Source organism: Trachurus trachurus, assembly GCF_905171665.1.
Source record: "Trachurus trachurus genome assembly, chromosome: 3".
NCBI lineage: Eukaryota > Metazoa > Chordata > Actinopteri > Carangiformes > Carangidae > Trachurus > Trachurus trachurus.
In genome coordinates, this window is record NC_139893.1 from 26448036 (window position 1) to 26465994 (window position 17959).

The following is a 17959-nucleotide window of genomic DNA, read 5'->3' on the forward strand; positions in this document are numbered from 1 at the left end:
GGACAGACAGGACGGGCAGTGCAGTTATTTTTTATGTGTTTTACTTTTCCTAGTCCTATGCTGTTTAAGTGTTTGGGGAATTTTCTGCTCAGACCTGTTGATGTGCATCTCAGCCTGCACATAGGAGTCTGATTTCAACAAGGCCTCCGGTGATTAAGGGCCGGCTCTGTTGTCGAGTGTTTAATGCATCCTATAATCCCCATCTCAAGGTTACTTTGGTCTCACAGTTGAAATATAATATTTGTTGTTTTCTCAGTTTGCCTGAAACGCCTTAGATAAAGGTGAATACCTATTAAATATGTTTTATTGGACAGTTTAACAACAGTGTTGTACCTCAGATCATAGAGATGTCCTGAGCTGATCTGTCACAAAAAACTGGATCAGCTGACTTAAAAAAAATAATAGGATTGCTTGAGCTACAACAACAACAAAAAAATGATATGAAAATTGCAAAAGTTCAGCCTTATAACTGCTATGTCAAGCCCCTAAGCCAAGCAAAAACAATTATATCAAGTATAATTTATTTCCCCAAGTTGTTGCAATTCCAGCAATAGTTTCCACATCAAAATAATTCAAACACCACTAGGCTACTTGGTTCAATAACCTTGATAAATCCCACTGTATCAGAAACAAAACCCATAACTTAGTAAAATGTGGTCTCACCAGTCATCAGCACACCTGGGCAGGTAAGGTCTGTGCCCCAGACCCAGGGACGGAGGACAGGGACATGTGATCACAGTGAATTTGGTCAAATGAAATTAGTCTGAATCATCTCACCTGTTATGTTGTGTGTTTCTCATGTCGTACCTGTAACTGGGGAGTGTGTGTAGTTGGGAGTGTGGCTCTAATGTAATGTACGCTCACCAGTGACAGAGGTGAATCATGTGTCTGGACGACCGTCAGTGTGTGTGTTGCTGAGTGTCCTCTTTACTATGTGTGAACAGTGAAGGTCTATGACCTCAAGGATCAGTGCTGAGGCTGATCCAGGCATATTTTAATAAATCTGTATCAGCTAAAAGACAACAGGCCTATTGTATTCTACTGTGTTTTATCTATTTATGTCTGCTACTGTTGCAGAATGTGTGAATGGTTACTTTCTCAGCATGAAAAAAAAAGAAATTAAGTGGCCTTTAAAAACCAGAACTATGGCGAAAATGTTTGACATTTCAAAATGCAGGGGCTGCAGTGTGAGAAGTTATGTCTCTGTCAGTAAGTCTGATGTTAACAGTTCCTGAAACAAAGGGATTAATGAAATAAATCTGTGATAATCAGATGAATCAGATAATTATCCTCTTCACAGGCACAGCACAGGTAGCTGCAGCGATACATTAGCAAGAACAACTGTCCCATGAAACTAACAAAAATCAAATGACTAAAATTTCAATGAGACTAATGACTGTTTTCATCAAAAGAATAAAACCAAATCTAATCAGTGTGGTGTAGCTGTTTATTGTGTTTTTGGAACTGAAGCATTTTTTTCACTAAAAGTTTTTGCTCTCACTCTTGTGCTATGACCTCTGTCATATTATGTTGAGTTTCCATGAAGGTGTGAACATCATGATAATATTAACTGGCTAATTAACCTAACTAATGAGAGCAGACTGTAACATCTTTTCTCTCAATTATAGACTGGATCATACTGTTATTTTGTTCATTTGTGTTACTTTGTCCTTTACCTTTAAAGCAAAATGTTGGCTTCTTGCCTCCACTTCAATTATCTGAAGAATAAACGTGATTAAAGACAAGGACCCAAGAAAATCTACGTTTAAAGTTTTATTTTATTCCAATGTCTATGACTTTTTAGAGGATTTCCACACAGGGTGGATAGACAGGTGCTTCTCAGGATGGATCTTTCCTGCTCTCTAGTGGCAGAGGGGACGTTTCACATTACTGGGCGTATTCCTGCAAGTTTTCACTGCAGGTGGCGCTGGTGTGGGACTGAGGTTAGGGCTGTTGCTTTCCCTTGACCACAAGGAAATGTATGTATGTATGTATGTATGTATGTATGTATGTATAGATAGATAGATAGATAGATAGATAGATAGATAGATAGATAGATAGATAGATAGATAGATAGATAGATCATTTATTATAATTAACACTGAAACCCTTTTTAATACAAATTTAAAGTTTTATTTAATTTCCACTCAAGCACCTCTCCGTCTCCGTACCAGATAGCTGATGGATGGATAGTATCAGCTAATGAAAAAAAATCCACCAGCCTGTAGGCTGTCAGTCATACAAAATAGTATCTTGTGATGATATTTGTAGTTACAACAACAAAAATACAGAGATGCAAGAACCCCTGTTTAGCAGCCGCATAAAGTTGCACAGTGTGTTTCTGTGCCATGACAGGGTTGGGGTTCATCAGTTATTTTAGACCAGAGCGATAGATATAACAGAGTGGCGACACTCCCATAGGACTCCGTTGTAAAAAATGGCGGGCCGACTTCCGGGTCATGGAGCCCTCAATAGTTCCAAACATTCCTCCCGCGGCGCTGGACCACGTCTGTTTCTATGGCTGCACAGCAAGAAACTACTGAGCTACGTTGATGAAATACCGACCAATTTTAAGTTATAAAGTGGTAATAATCGTTCCCAAGTACAGTAACCATGTTGACTTAACAAAATAAAAATTATTAGACTGATCGGTTCATTGAAAAACATTTATTTATTTACGTAACTGTGGTGATTTCAGTCCGTAGCCCAGAAGCAGCCCTGCTCACTTTTCATTCAAACAAACTAATGCCACTGCCACAGTTGTTAATTTTCATCAATAAGACCAACATTAATCTCTTTAAAATAATTTAACCAGCCAGCAGTCAACCTCTAAAAGCATGCGGATACGTTACTTGGCTCGTTTCCTCCTCCGGGAGGAGGACGGTCGGCCCGCCGGCAGATCAGCTCAGTAGAGCGGCTGCTGCTGCTGCGGACAGCCGCTGCCCCTGGTTCCCGGTCGGGGCTCACGCAGACTCTGCACTTCTCCCAGAACAAACATCGGTGCAAGTCCCTAACAAACGTTATGAACTGACCACAGACTCTGGATTAAACGGTGACTTTCTTGCATGAAAAAAATATTAAAACTGTGACTTGTTGACAGCGCTAAAGCCAGGTTTTGGCAGCTTTACTGCTATGGCTTGGTTGCCGCGAAATGGCGATATCGATGCTAATTTCTGTTAACCCGTCTATGAGGTTTTGCATTATACGTTAGCATTAAGCTAACGGGCTTTATGTTTAGTTGTGATACTGGCTGTGTGTGTTTTGAACGTTGTTTCAAACTGTGTGGGTTTGATTGAACATCTTTGATGCTTAAATGTATATATTCCCACTTAATATATTGCTTTACTCCTCTTCTTGTGCCATTTTTACTGTAGGGCAGGCTAATCTTCACTTTAGAGTGACAAATAAATCCTTGAAGCAAGAAGATTTTGCCTTTTGTTTGAAAACTGACATTGATGTACATACAGTAATTCAGTATCAGTTGTAAATATACCTTTGTAGGGTTTATTTTTTAATATTTACCGTCCAAAAGCAAGCTCAGTGCTGTCTGTCCCATAGCAGAACATGACAGCGGCAGCCTCGTTTGGAACTATTGAGAGTGAGGAGTCACGTGCCGATTTGAGCAGCCAGTCGGCCATGATGGAAGGAGACGCTATCGGTTGCCAGGGGCAACACATTAGAACAGCACAGAGACGGACTAAATTCTAGCTCTTTTTTGCGCCAACAGATGAACAAATTACAAGAAAGAATAAGGAGAAAGTAAATCACTGGAGCAGTTTTTAACACAGCAGTGATTTCCGGCATTGTAAAACAGTAAATTACGGAGTAGACGATTTTGTTTTGCCCATAGACTAGTATGGCTTTTGCCACCGGAATCCTTCCATCATGGCGGAGAAGGGGGGCGGGGCTCTGACATGGATGTATTGGGATTCTGAGCTGTGACGACAACTCCTCACTCTCAATTGGGAGCTACATGAACCACGTGACCGCGCTGGCGGCGACATCAAAGGTTGTCGCCACTCTGTTATATCTATCGCTCTGTTTTAGACTACCGGTAGATACTAAACCGTCTTTACTTTCACCATAAAACGCTGTTGATTTGAGCGCAGCCTCGTCGTTCTGTTCCCTCATTGGCTGAGAGGAGTTCAGGGGGCGGGACATCCTGTGCTAGTCTGCTCTGATTGGCTGTTGTGGAGCAGACCGGGAAGATTTTGAAAGAAAGTGGGACAGGGTGTGTGTGAGCTGTACGTTTGTGTTTGTCGGGACGGCCTAAGACTGTGTTCAACGTCGAAATAACTTTTAAAGTATCGATAAAACCCGTCCATGGAGCAGGAGTCACGGGAAACCACGTCCACGGGAGGGACGGAGACTGTAAACGTGTCGGCGGTCGACCTGTCGTCGTTCGTTAACGTTGAACTCGACGTGGAAAACAACAACAATGGCGATGGAGATGCTGCAGAGAGACATCCTGGTCCTACCATATCACAAGGTCTGCTGTTATTATTGCACCTTAATAAAACATGAATGTAAGAATATCTCCCTTTTATCTTTAATGACAGCTTAAACTCCAGCTGTATGGCTCGTCATGAGCCATGGTCTCCCGTCATGACCTGAGGCCTGTTCGGCTTAATCCAGGATCACTTTTGATTATCCGACTAGAATAAACCTAACATTTGTTATCACAGTCATAGATATGTCTATGGTCACAGTAACCTGCACTACGAAGCTTTATCACCTGGCTCAGATAACCATGGGTTCACCGCTGCAGCACGACTCAGTAGGTCCATGTGGAAAACGTAAATATATCACAATCTGTTAATCCCTCATGAGAAATAGTTTAGTTTCAGTCCTCTATTCCAAATATACGGATATAATTAATACATGGTAAGTTAGTGTAGGCAAGAGAGTGCAAACATGATTACAAAAGTGTTTAGATCATTAACATAAAATGAATATAATTTCAACAAAAAGCAAAGTGCAAGGTGGAGATACTGAGGAAAGTAACACTGGTCAGCCCTGATGAAGAACAAACATGTTGATAACACATGGTTGAGACAATTAAAGCAGAGGTTATTGTCAGACTGGTTCTGCTGCAGAGACAAAAATAAGTAGTTTGTGTCTGATGTGTCAGTCTGTCTGAAATATAACATTTTTTAAATCAAACCTCATGGTCAGAGAGTCTCCTCATTATGAGCTGTGATCATAGACTGTATTTAAAAGAGGCTGTGATCAAGAAAAGTAAAATCATCTTCAGGAGGAATCTTTAATCATAATTAAAATGAAGCCATAATAGTTCTGATATATTTATTCAATGTGATAAACTTTCATGTATCTCTGTTTTTAAACAAATAGTGTACACGTAGGAGGTCTCGAACAACAAAACAGGGGTTCTTGTGAAGCTTTGAACTTGAAGTGTTGGGTCGTCTTCCTGTTGCTCTATAAATCCTCATCTATAGAGATTTAAACCAGAGGGTGGAGCACGAACACAACACAAAGGTTGGAGTGATATACCTCTTAATTAATTTATTTCCCCTCTGGCGGCAGCACATGTTACACCAGCCATCAGAAACTGCTTCAGGTTAAACTGGATTTACCTGATTAGCTCTAAAAGAAGCACCACAGACGCACCTGAAAACAATCCTTAGCATAGATAGCATTTTCTTAAAAAAAAAAAAAAAAGTTTCAGAGGAAAAAAATCTTGTGTTGCACCTCTATAGTCTTAATGTAGGCTACATCCTGGGCTCAGATGGAAACAACTGAAGAATCGTCTTCTTGAGTAAGACTCAAGATAATCAATTGTATTCAAAATATGATAACTATGCTGAATAATCAGAAGAAGAACGTGAAAAGATATATGTTAGGATGTGTAATTTGCAATCTTTACTGACCCTCCGCACTAGTAGCAGATCAATAAAATGTATAGATTATTAGCATTTTTTCACATTTGGCATCGCAAATTAAAATGCTCCCAAGGGTGATTAAATAAAAACATGCAGGCTTCAGAGAAAGGCTTCCTGTGACTGTGGCGAAGTTGTTGTGTAGATTGTGTGTTCAATCAGACTGGGACCGAGAAGAACAGGAACAATGCTGAAAAACTTTGTTTCCTGCTTTACAACTTTTAGCTCATTAACTTGGGCTACTGAGTGTAATTAATTATAAGAAGATGATGGCATGCTGCTACTCTGCACAACACTGAAGTTGATTGTTAATGTATTGGAATTATGGCCTTTTCCACAAAGAAGTGAAGGTGGTCAATGTCCCATATCTACTTAAAAGTGACCTAGAAAGGCTGCATAAAAATAGTCAAGATTTTCAGTGTGGTCCCTGAAGGTTGGACAGATTCTTCTAATCTTCTCTATGAGGAGACCAGGATCAGTCTGTTGGATGTTTCAGATAATCAGCGGGTTGATGGTCATTTTATTTTTATATAACAGTGTCAGGACGGGTTTCATTGAAGTTGCCCTGTTGAAATTCACATAAGAAATAATATAGATTATCTGGCCTTTTTCAACAGCCCTGTTTAGGAATGATGATGAGGAAGATGGAAGTGATGATGACAGCGACGACGACAGCGGCACAGATCACTTCAACACTGAGAAGTCGGGGACTCAGCTGCAGAGAAGTGAGCGTCGTAGTGGAGTGCCCTCGAGTCTCCCAGACACCTTTCAGACCAACCACCTGCTGTTCTACGAGAGGTTCAAGGCCTTTCAGGACTACATGCTGGGTAACACCACACACTACCACAGAGTCTGACTGCAGGGCGTATCATCAGTAGTCAGAGTCACTGAGTGTGTGTACTTGTACTTGTGTGTAGGCGACTGTAAGCCCTCGGAGGTGAAGGCCTTCACAGCAGACTACCTGGAGAAGGTGGTGGAGCCGTGTGATTGGCTGGCCGTGTGGTCGACTGAAGTGTTTGACGTTCTGATTGAGGTGAGACCAGTTTATTCACATCCCTGTTGATATTACATGCCCACTTTTATTTTCTATACACTTTGCCTTTAATCCTGAGTCAGAACAGGATTTATTAGGAACTTTTGACGAGTTCCTGTGTCTGAACAATGTGGGACTCTACTCACTAACTTTGAAGATTATTGGGGTGTTGCATTTTCACACATCACTATTTACCATATGTCTATACTTGTGTGCAATTTTTCTGTCTGATTTGTGTGAAATAAACTGAATTGAACAGTGTATTATAAAACTTAATGACTATGAAATAACTCACAGAAGAGCTGACTGTAGAACTTAAAAACAATTGAACCAACAACCGATGTTTTTCACATGAGTGCAAATACTTAACATTTAAGAAAACTTACGTTATCGCTAAAACTTCAGATATTATTAAACCTTCCACTGCTAGGTGCTGTTCAAGACTAAAAATGCAGCAAGTACAATATAAATGGGGTGTGGTCCATCAAATTTTCTGACTAGAACCTCTGCTTCAAAGTAAGAGTCCTTTATAGAAATTTTCATGATTTCCCCTCAAGAATTAGAAGTTTTCTCACAAAAAAATTGTACATACCCAGAAAATATACTGAAGTACACTACTCATTACTATCCAGCCCTGATCAGGTCATGCACTCAGGTTTTTGATAAAAAAAATTGATTGATTGATTTTTGATGAATGACACTAGAAGGTTGAAAAAGAGTTGCTCAGTAAGTCCACAAACTGTTAAAAAGTCAAAAATGTTGAAATTCCTGAATGAGTTATTGCCCTCATCTCTTTCAAAAAGAGGAAGAGGCTGGTTCATAAAAGCAGTTTGACTGTCACACTGCACCTGTTTAGAAATGGATTAAAAATATAAGTGAGGGCTGTTGTAAATCACTGGCAACATGTCTTGAGGAGTTGACGATGATTTCAGGTGCGCGACTTGGAGCTGAAGGATCTGAAGGCATGCGTCAGGCTCGTGCTGCCGCTGCAGTGTGACACGAGAGGCTGTGAACTCACCGAAGACGCCATGACGTCTCTGCTGGAGGCCACTCAGCACAAAGTCCTGCTGCAGGAACTGCACGTGGTCTACGAAGAGTCTGGGGACTTCGATCAGACCGCCCTCGCTCTGGAGCACCTCAGGTTCACACTGCTGCTCGTCCACAGATTTATTTAATTTGTCGTTTACTGGCCAGCTGCGATATACCCTCCCCTCCTCTGTCCGCAGGTTCTTCTATAAGCACATCTGGAGGCAGTGGGATGAGGAGGATGAAGATGACGACTTCGACTACTTTGTCCGTTGTGTGGAGCCGCGTCTCAGACTGTGAGTGCCTCCTCTGTCTTTGTGACAGTCTTGTACGAAGTGCCGGTTCCTTCCAATGAATCCAGCTTGTAAATGTCTCCTCTCAGCTACTACGACATCTTGGAGGACAGAGTGCCAGTGGGCCTGGTGGCAGAGTACCAGTCCTTACTGGAGAACTGCTCCCAGTGCTTCCAGCAGTTCTCCGTGCTGCGCAGCGGCCTCAGCCCCGACTCGGACTCTGAGCTGGACAACGTGTCCATGGTGGAGGGTCTGAAGCTGTGCGACCACTTGGAGACCTTCAAACGCAAACTGCACATCATCGAGAACCCCCTGCTGAGGTAGAGACGCGTTTCCTTCAAACTCACCACCACCACTGTCTTGTCTTTGTCTTGTCTCATTCAACTGTTTCCACAAGCTGGGACACTCACCCCATCCCCCTCTGCCCAGGTATGTGCTGGCCTACAAAGGCAACGCCAGGCAGCAGTGTGTGCAGAGTCGTGGGCCCAGAGAATCAGGCGTGAAGGTCGTCCACGTGGTCACAGGCCCCTGCAGCCCCACGCAGCTCCAGTCCCTCCTCAGCGCCAAACTGCTGCCCCTGTGCTCCAGCGGGGAAACCGAGATCATGGTCAGTACCACAAACTCACCACAGGACCTTTGGTGTGGCCTCTTAAACAGATGAGTTTAGGTCTGAAACTAACAAACCACTTTGTTCTAAGATGACGGTACAAAACAGTGAACAACAGTCAGTGAGCTCAGTCTGTTACTGTGTGTTTAGTTCCACAGAGAGCCTGTGTCGGCGGTGGACTCGTGTCATCAGGGGGACGTGGTCATTGTTCTTCCAGGTGTCTACACTGTGAACAGCAGCATCTTCATACCAGACTCCATCACTGTAGAGGGTAAATATACACACCCACAATAAACAATCAATGACCAAGTCTCTCTCACTCTAGACATAAGACAACAACAACAGGAACTGAGGAAACACTGAAGACTGTAGATCAAAGATAAAGACAGAGCGACAACGATAAATAAAATACTCGTATAGAGAAGCTGAAAGAAAGACTAAAACCAGAAATAAAAGGTAGAATACTGTATTAAACATGGAGTAAAAATACAAACATAATACTAAAGATAAAATATTAAAATGCGAAAAGAAGGGGAACGTTTAGAAGTGAGTAAGAGAAAAAATAAGAGTAAACGAGTAAAACAGCTTTAGAACAGGGGTCTTCAAAGTTTTTCAGGCCAAGGACCCCCAGACTGATGGAGAAATGGAGCAGGGACCCCCTACTCTACTGTATAATGTATAAAGCAGTGATTTATAATAAACTGGGCCCAGTGCCAGGTATAAACGCACCTGTGCATTCAAATAATACACAGGTTCATATTAACAACAATAAAAAGTGTACAGGAACAGTGAGTAGGGGGCAGTGCCACTGCCATATATAAACAGATACCAATGCCAATATCATCAGTGGCGAGTATTGATTGTTTGTGTGTGTGCGTCCCAGGCTTTGGTTTTCCTGACGATGTGGTGATTGAGAAGAAAAGCAAGGGAGACTCATTTGTGGAGTCCACGGGAGCTGATGTCAGACTCTCCAACATCAAGTTCATCCAACATGACGCCATCGAGGGCATCCTCTGTGAGTACAGATGAACGATGTCCCAGATCCTGAACGAGTGCAGTGCTCTTCTTGCTCACTTACTTCTCCTATTTTTCCTCCCTGTGACTAACTACCACACATTAAATGTGTAATGTGTAATTTCCTAGTTGACAACTCGGCTGTTTCTTCAGAAAGAAAGATGGCTATTGACACACACAAAGATGTGGCTGGGATCTGGGACGTCTGCAGCATAAACAAGCTCTGTGTGACGAGCAGGAAGTTGACTCATAGTGGATTTTTAAAGGCCGATATTACGATAGTTTTGAAAAAGCAGATAGCTGTCAATACTGTCAGTCAGCACACAATCACAAGAAGCCCTTTTGTCCCCCACCGTCTCTTGTGGAGAAGACCATGACAACGCAGGAAGTTGAGCTGTAGAAAGCTGTTTAACAACTTCATATCTTCACCTGTGCACTGTGATCATAACAGTTCTGATTCCTACAGTTTTTATTATCTTCATGCCCGTGTGCAGCCGAGTCCACACACATCTGTGTAATCAGTGTTAGACGAACAGTGACAGTCTGAATGTGCCGACTCTGCTGTTGCTACCTGCCAGGTGTCCGTCAGGGGACTCTCAACATGGAGAACTGTGTGCTGCAGTGTGAGACCACCGGAGTCATCGTCCGGACGTCTGCCCGGCTCAACATGAACATGTGCGACCTGTACGGATCCAAGGTGAGTGCTGTTCACTGTTCTGGTTCGGTCTCTGACCTGGTGGCAGCAGGCGCTGAAGCTGGTGGCGACCAAACACAGAGCTAAAAGAGAGGAAACACTGGATTGGACGCCTTGGAAGCCTTAGGAAGATTCAAAATGAGTAAACTGAGTTGAAGTGTCTGAGTAGCATTGTGTTTAAACCTTCCTGGACCTTCCTTTATGAAAGGAACTGGTTGGTGCACTGACCTTCGCTCCAGCGCTCCAGTATTAAAGAGCTGTCGGAGGTCTTTGGTGCTTTTTTTATGTTTTGAACATTGACAGTGATTCAGACTGTGCAGGCCAGTCATGTTGCTGTGTTGTTGTGTGCAGGGGGCTGGTGTGGAGATTTACCCCGGCACTGTCTGCAGTCTGGTCAGTAATGGCATCCATCACTGTAAGGACGGGATCCTCATCAAGGTGAGAAGAGGCAATGGCACAAATAGGACCACTCAAAGTAGAAAACAGGATGATGAGAACTCTTCATTCAAGCCAGACGACATTAAAACGTTCACATAATGAATCGTAAACTCTTTCTGTCAGTAACTGTTTGACGATGGGACTTTAAGCCTCCTGTTCTCTTCAACTCTACCAACATTGTTTGTCCTTGAGGACAATTTGACCTCATTTGACCTACCTGCTGTGTGTGTGCAGGACTTTGCTGATGAGCTGGACGTGATGCCGTCCATCACCATGGAGAACAATGTGATCCACAACAACGAGTGCTATGGAGTGATCCTGGTGAAGCCCAACACCGAACAAAGGGCTCCTGCGGACGACGACGGTAAGGGCCGCTCGGCGTCACAGAAACATCCTGCTGTACAGATTCAGCCTCTCACTGACCTTTTTTGTCCCCAGAAGACGCTGTGAAAGACCCCAGTGGACAGACGGCTGAAGACAGACAAGTTTCAGACCCTCAGAGTCCAACCTCCAGCAGCTCAGCGATCGCTCAGCCAGAGTCCGCGGAAAACGCGGGCTCAGATGGCGATGCGGCGTCCACCTCGGGCAGGAAGTGGCAGTTCAGTCGCCAGCTGAGCAGAAACAAGGAGACGTCCTGCAGCCGAGCCGTCGAGGATCTGATGGACCACCAGATCTTTGTCTCCATTCAGGGAAACCAGTTCAAACGCAACGGCATGGGCGACTTTGGCACATTCTTTTACTGAGCCCCCCACCCACAAAGCACTCGCATGTCTTAACGTCAGCACAGCGCGACGTTTGATTGATGACGGCTTCACATTTTAACGTTTTCTTGTTTGTTGTGAATACATTTTTGCTTCTTCACGTCATGCTGAGACGATGGTGAGACCTCGGGAGGCACAGTGAAGCACACTAACAGCGACTGGATCCGCCTTTTAACTTTTATCTTATTTATTCCTCCGGTCTCCTGGCGCTAAAATGTTTTTAATTTTCTATACATAACTCGTTTGAAATTCACTTGTCACTTTGTAGTTTTGTCAGCTCAGTTTCGGATCTAATAAAAGACGTTACCCTGAAGGTGGGCCAGCACTGATGTTCAGCTGAATGCAGGCGATGTTCACGCGGTGCTTCTGGTTTGTTCTGTACACTTGGATCATGTGTTTTATGGTTGAGGGGAGATTTTTGTCGGACTTAAGGTTTCTAGTTTAAACTGACAATATAATGAATTTGCTGCACATTAAACGCGTCTGTTGAAACCTCAGCGAGTGTTGTGTCTTGTGAGTGATACGGAGCGGTTTGTTATGATGGCGTTTGAACGGCTCGACACTTAAATGAATCAGGGTATTTTTAACTTCACTTCTTCTGTCTTAAAGGTCCAGATGTTCAAAAAGACATCTGATCGTATCATTTTACTTATTTAAATCCACAAGACCTCAGCCAATCACGTTGATGGATCACCAGACGACATGTAACACTTCACACCATCGTTCTACTTGGCGCCGGTGGACCAGCTGCTCTCATCATGGCTGCTGCTCAGACACTCCAGGGTCATTACTATTCAGCCACAGCCTCGTAATCAGATGACTTCAGGCGTGTGGCAACCAATGAAATCTTGTCATTTTGGACCAGATTGGATAAGGAGGTTTAGCTGAGTAGGAGCAGGGTTACGGGACGGGTTGGGATTTTTTTTTCAGTCAAGTAACATTACGGTGCTTTTGCATATGTTTTATTTTGTTAAAAGAATGCACTTTTTTTTAAAGTCTCCCATGTGATTTTCCTTTGTGTAGGTAGGCAACATGTACAACACTTTGACTTGAAAGACTTAATGTTGCAGAAACTGTTTAAACAAAACACTTTGGACACTCAGGTGGCCTGAGCCGCTGCAGATTCCTCTCCAGATAAAATACACATCAAAAATTTAGAAATTAAAACCTCAATTTTTTTTTATCCCAAGAAAACTTTATTGACCACAGTTTCTCCATAGTGTATATTCACCATATAACCTAAATGTAAAGAAGTTAAAATTGGGGCTTACATGTTACATAAACAAAACACAAGATAAAAAAAAAGACCTGCGATACATTTAGGGACCAAATGTCTTTTCCTGTTGAAAATGTGGGACATGCAGTTGCGTCTTGTGGTGTGGTGTACCACCTGGTCTAAACAGTTATTCACAGCCATTGAAAACTACATTTTAAAAACCCCATGGAGGTGACTGGACGGCTTATAAACTGATGCAGTGTGTTGCTGGTTCTGGGCTGGTAACACTGCATCATCCTCATAGTATCCAAAATATTTCATCTTTGTCCATTTTAATTTTTTGAGTCACATGAGGCTGCTTCTTTATTGGGATATTAAGACCCAAATGCTGTAACCCCAGAGTTGGACAGATGTGTTGACCACCCACCACCCTTTGTGAGTGAAAACTAAACCTGACAACCCTCCAGTCTTTACAGGCCGCTGTAACCACGCTCAGGTTTATTTCAAACTTTTTTGTGCAACAGAATTTTCTGAAACTACGTCAGATTTACAAGAATTACTGGAAATCCCTTTCAATACAAACAATCGATAGCTCTGATTGATATGAGGCTAAACTCGCTCAGAAAAACAGCAGGTTGGCAGTTTTAACCACACACACAAATCTTCTTGCAGTAAAACCTCCTTGGCACAAATATGTTTGTTTTCTGTTTCATGGTAAAATGTTTACTCGTTAGTCTTTGAATTATGAAGACTTTTTGAGGCCAGAAAATTTAAATAGATTAATTAATTAATCCCAGATACTGAAACGTATTAAAAACCTAATTTAAAAAACTTCTGGTGACAAATTATGCTTTTTAAAAAAGGATATTTGAGCCCAGTTGGTCTGTCTTACTTTGGGTGGATATACTTTATATATATATATATATATATCTATTGTGATATTATCAGATCATACAGAGGTGTATGGCACTCTGCTGGGGTCCATCAAACACAACATGAATCATCACATTCTTAAAAATATTTATCTGAGTTCCTGCATCGCTCTGGTGGAGCTGGACGTCACCAAGAGTCGAGCTTTCCATCTTTAAAGAGATCTGACCTGATCCGATCCAACAGACTAAAGCTAGTTAAAGCACGATGTGAACTGTACGTAGCCGTAACGTGGTTTTAATCCCTTTGAGAAAGTTCACCGTCTCCTTCGTCGATCAGGTGAAGCATGTCCAGGTCAAAGTTTAGCTCCAGCCAGTTGTGCTCTCTTTGGTCGTCCTCTTTGAGAGTTTTTCCATGTGATGATAAGTCCTCGTGGCTGGGTTTGTCACTCCCTCGGGCTTTAGTCTATAATATTAGTTTCTGACCCAGGATCTTGCGGTTGATCTCGGCCAAGGCCACAGAAAACACAAAGGCCTTCTCATCAGAAAGACTGGCATAAATATCCACCTCCTTCTCCTGTTTCTCTGTGAACACACATGACATGACAGTTCGGTCACAACAATAAAAGGCTTCATAACCAGATAATCACACTGGCGATGCTGCTCATTGTGCATAAGGTAAGGTAAGATAAGATAAGATGTAAGTTTACTGATGCTCTACAGAGAAAAATGGAGCAGCAGAAGATAAATAGCAGCACAGGAGAAAAATCTAAAGAAATAAAGTAAGAAACATAATCTAGGATAAAAAACATCAATTAGAAACACTTACATAACATAAATGTGAGTGGGTTTTTCTGTACATGTGGGAATATATAGATGTGCATCTTCAAACACTCAATATCCAAGTGATCACTCCTTTTACCTTTCTCCTCCTCCTGTCTCTTCAGCCCCACCGACTTTGGTCTGCCCCGCCCCCTTCGGATGGGGTCTGATTGGCTGTTGGTCCGGGACCGTCTCCTGTTCTCCATGTCACTGGTTAGAGGGGAGTCAATCCTCTCTCTACGAATGCGCTCCGTCCTCCTCCGTTTGAAGTCCAATTTGTCTGAGGAAGAAAACAAAAGACAATAGAAACGCATCAGGATTAATGCATCCGGTTGGTTGGTTGGTTGGTTGGTTGGTTTGCCAAATCAAATCAAAATCAAGTCAAATCTTGTCAGCTTTGTGGTAGTTGACTCTTACCTGCTATGGCTGGCGAGCGCTCGTTCAACTTGGCATTCAGGAGTTTTCTGCTAATAAACACATAACCACACGGGCAAGACTTGCATGCGACTGGAATCTAGAGAGAAACAAACAGGAAACATGTTTAGTCTCTTGCCACAAAATCAAAAGTCTCTCCGAACCTCGGACTAGTTCAGGACACAGCAGCTCATCATGTCATCCTGATCCATGCTTCTCTTCAATGGCTCCCTGTCCATTGTGGAATTGATTTAAAGATTTTATCATTTTTAAAGCATGCAGGGCCTCCGAGCCTGCAGCCTTGTATCCTCCGGCTGGGCTCAGTTCCACAAATCAAGGTTTAAATCTAAAGGTGACCAAACTTTTTACTTCAGGCCCCTCGGCTGGGGAGTGAGCAGACTAGGCAGAATAAATCACATCTTCACCTACAGTATATTCTTTTAGACTTGTTTTTGTGATGTTTATGTGTTTTATCATCTATTTTCCTGTTTCCATACTGTGTTCATGGGCTTTTGTGTTTCAGTGTGTTTGAGTTTGTGTCTATTTGCTGATCCCTCTCAATACTCATTTATACTAATACATATCTTTTGATCTGCTTTACTATATTCTTGTTATTATCATTATTAACACATGGGGAGGGATGAGTGGAAATGTTAGCTTTGATTCATGGCTGTTGCAGCAGCACCGCATAAATGATTTTACAAGGGTTTTTGAAAAATATAATTATTTGTATTTTTTTGTATTATTGTATCAAACATTACTTATTTTTTTCAATATGATATCAATCAGTGCAATCCTTTGTTATCAGTTTGTTGGCTCTTCATTCATAAGCAATTGTTATTTTTCAGCAGCAGCTTTACTAGCTATTCTTCCCATATTCAAGGCTACATAAAAAAATTTTTTTTTACAGGTACTAAGATGTATTGATTTATAGTGCAGCGCAGATGGAAAATAATAGTTGTGATGAAACCTGACTGCTCCTTCACTTTTGCACAACTGAACAAACTTCACTGGGCGTCATTATTCCAGTTAAGGTAGGTGTGTGAACCCTACTGATGTAAACAGGCTCAGACAGCTGCACTGCTGCATGTACAGGCTCATGTACTGTACTGTCACTGCCGCAAATACAAAACCAGATTGAAGCACAACTACATCTGGAGTCCAATAAACGACTTCAATCACAACCAGATCTTTGATTGATGTGTGTAGTCAAACTAACCCTTTAAACATGAAGTTGTGGTAAATTGCAATCAGTGGCTTTGTGAAGTGCTTTCTGCCATTTTATCTAGGATATATCAGCAGAGCAATGGCCGTGATGAGCTATAATTAACCTTGGATTAATCCACAACTTCCATCCACAACTTTTGATATGAAATATGGCGAAGTTCATACGCTCTAACAAAAACTGCAATAACAAAATTATGTAGTGAAATATTGCTTGAGTATTTGTTGATATTGGGGTTGATGTGTGATTATATCTATTTATCCTGGACGGTGGAGGCTCTCCCAGCTACACAGAGAGCAGCAGCAGCAGCAGCAGCAGCAGCGACACCGTCCTTCATGCTCCATGTGCGGCTGCAGCTGAGGCGAGGAGCTGCCATGACGGCCTGACCATCACCAAACACCACGGAAACTAAACACAACAGACACACAACACGGACACACACCACCGGTACCAACGTTCACATTAGCACGACGTCTTCTCCTCACCTGTTGGTCGCACTCGGGACAAGATTTAGTAGCCATTTTGACTTTCTTTGTTTTATTTGCCGACATAGTCTGTTCTCCTTCAGCAGCGACGCACCGATACTTGTACGTGAGCTACAACTTCTCTCTGTAAAAACATGGACCGCGACGACTCCGCTCCGACCCACACCGACCAGCGAGGCGCCCTCCAGAAACACGGCAACACGGCCCGGTGTAGCTCGGTGACAATAAGCCGTTAATAAGCACATACATACATACTACACTTACACTATTAATGCTAAAGCTGCGAGCATGCGCACTGCACGTCCGACTGGTGGCGCGGGGCGTTCACGGTCCGTACGGGAAAGAGGGAGATTGAAAAATCTTGGTTTGCTGAGTTCTTCTTTTTTATACAGTCTATGGTTCTTCACGGTGCTCAGTCGTCACATGAAAAGAAAAGAGATAAGTAAAACGTTAGGAGCCACATTGTATTTGTTCTTGGTGTTATTCCTGTATGTATTTCTCAGAATTTGAAATATTTCATTCATCTCCAGAGGGAAATTGAGTTTTGTCGCATTGCTCCATTCAAAATATGCAAAAAAACAAACAAACAAACAAACAAACAAACAAACAAACCCCAAAACAAAACATAAATAATAAGTACACAACTGCAGTTATGTTTTTGCTTTTACTTTGTTAGGTAACGAGTAACCAGCAAACACACAGTGTCCGTCTGCGGGTGGTGTTTAAGTTTTCCCACTGTTCCTGAAGCAGTCTTTAAAGGTTGTGAAAAGAATGTAACCCTCAGGCAGCATATCGATCATTGGCACATTGTCATTATTGGGAAACTTCCTATCCTATCTGCGTGTACAACAATATTTTTGAGTACTTCATCGAAATAAGTTGCGGTGCCAAAAAGGCAAGCAAACCAACACATTTAAACTAAAGCATATACACAAATGTAATATACAGGTATGTGCAAATATAGTCTATGGGGGACATTTGATTTCCATTATAAAATATGGATGCTTATGTATGTTTGCAAATATTGTAGACATACATCAGATAAATACATTTCTTAGTCAAAGTAAATCCTAAAAGGTTTCAGCTCTCTCATTTTTTGGATATGTGTAGAGGTCTCAGTTTGTGGTTGTAAATTCGGGTGGACAAAACATTAGAAACACTTTAC

The 17959-nt window shown here is 42.3% G+C and overlaps 2 protein-coding genes across 2 annotated transcripts; one reads left to right on the forward strand and one right to left on the reverse strand.

Annotated features, from left to right (window-relative positions):
* Nucleotides 1-4323: 4323 nt before the first annotated feature.
* Nucleotides 4324-11745, forward strand: shcbp1 (SHC SH2-domain binding protein 1; the record flags this gene model as incomplete). The annotated part of the gene is made up of 13 exons (XM_084001580.1): nucleotides 4324-4489; nucleotides 6515-6724; nucleotides 6815-6930; nucleotides 7863-8071; nucleotides 8157-8252; nucleotides 8339-8569; nucleotides 8679-8856; nucleotides 9007-9127; nucleotides 9740-9871; nucleotides 10449-10567; nucleotides 10916-11002; nucleotides 11237-11366; nucleotides 11441-11745. 13 exons carry the CDS (start codon nucleotides 4324-4326, stop codon nucleotides 11743-11745), a joined length of 2100 nt encoding a protein of 699 aa, XP_083857706.1.
* Nucleotides 11746-12996: 1251 nt separating this feature from the next.
* On the reverse strand, nucleotides 12997-17090 carry cUnh16orf87 (chromosome Un C16orf87 homolog). The gene is made up of 4 exons (XM_083996102.1): nucleotides 16795-17090; nucleotides 15088-15184; nucleotides 14771-14950; nucleotides 12997-14433 (listed from the first exon to the last, which is right to left on the reverse strand). The coding sequence occupies exons 1-4, from the start codon at nucleotides 16858-16860 to the stop codon at nucleotides 14315-14317; spliced, it is 462 nt and encodes a 153-aa protein (XP_083852228.1). The 5' UTR covers nucleotides 16861-17090; the 3' UTR covers nucleotides 12997-14314.
* Between the last annotated feature and the right edge of the window lie 869 nt (nucleotides 17091-17959).

What these genes read in the sequence shown, in the direction of transcription:
- cUnh16orf87 (XM_083996102.1), bottom strand. Translation starts at nt 16,860, where the DNA reads ATGTCGGCAAATAAAACAAAGAAAGTCAAAATGGCTACTAAATCTTGT. An exon ending in GTCCCGAGTGCGACCAACAG is followed by an intron (nt 15,185 to 16,794) that starts GTGAGGAGAAGA and finishes GTTTCTCTCTAG; the next exon opens with ATTCCAGTCGCATGCAAGTC. An exon ending in GAGACAGGAGGAGGAGAAAG is followed by an intron (nt 14,434 to 14,770) that starts GTAAAAGGAGTG and finishes GTGTGTTCACAG; the next exon opens with AGAAACAGGAGAAGGAGGTG.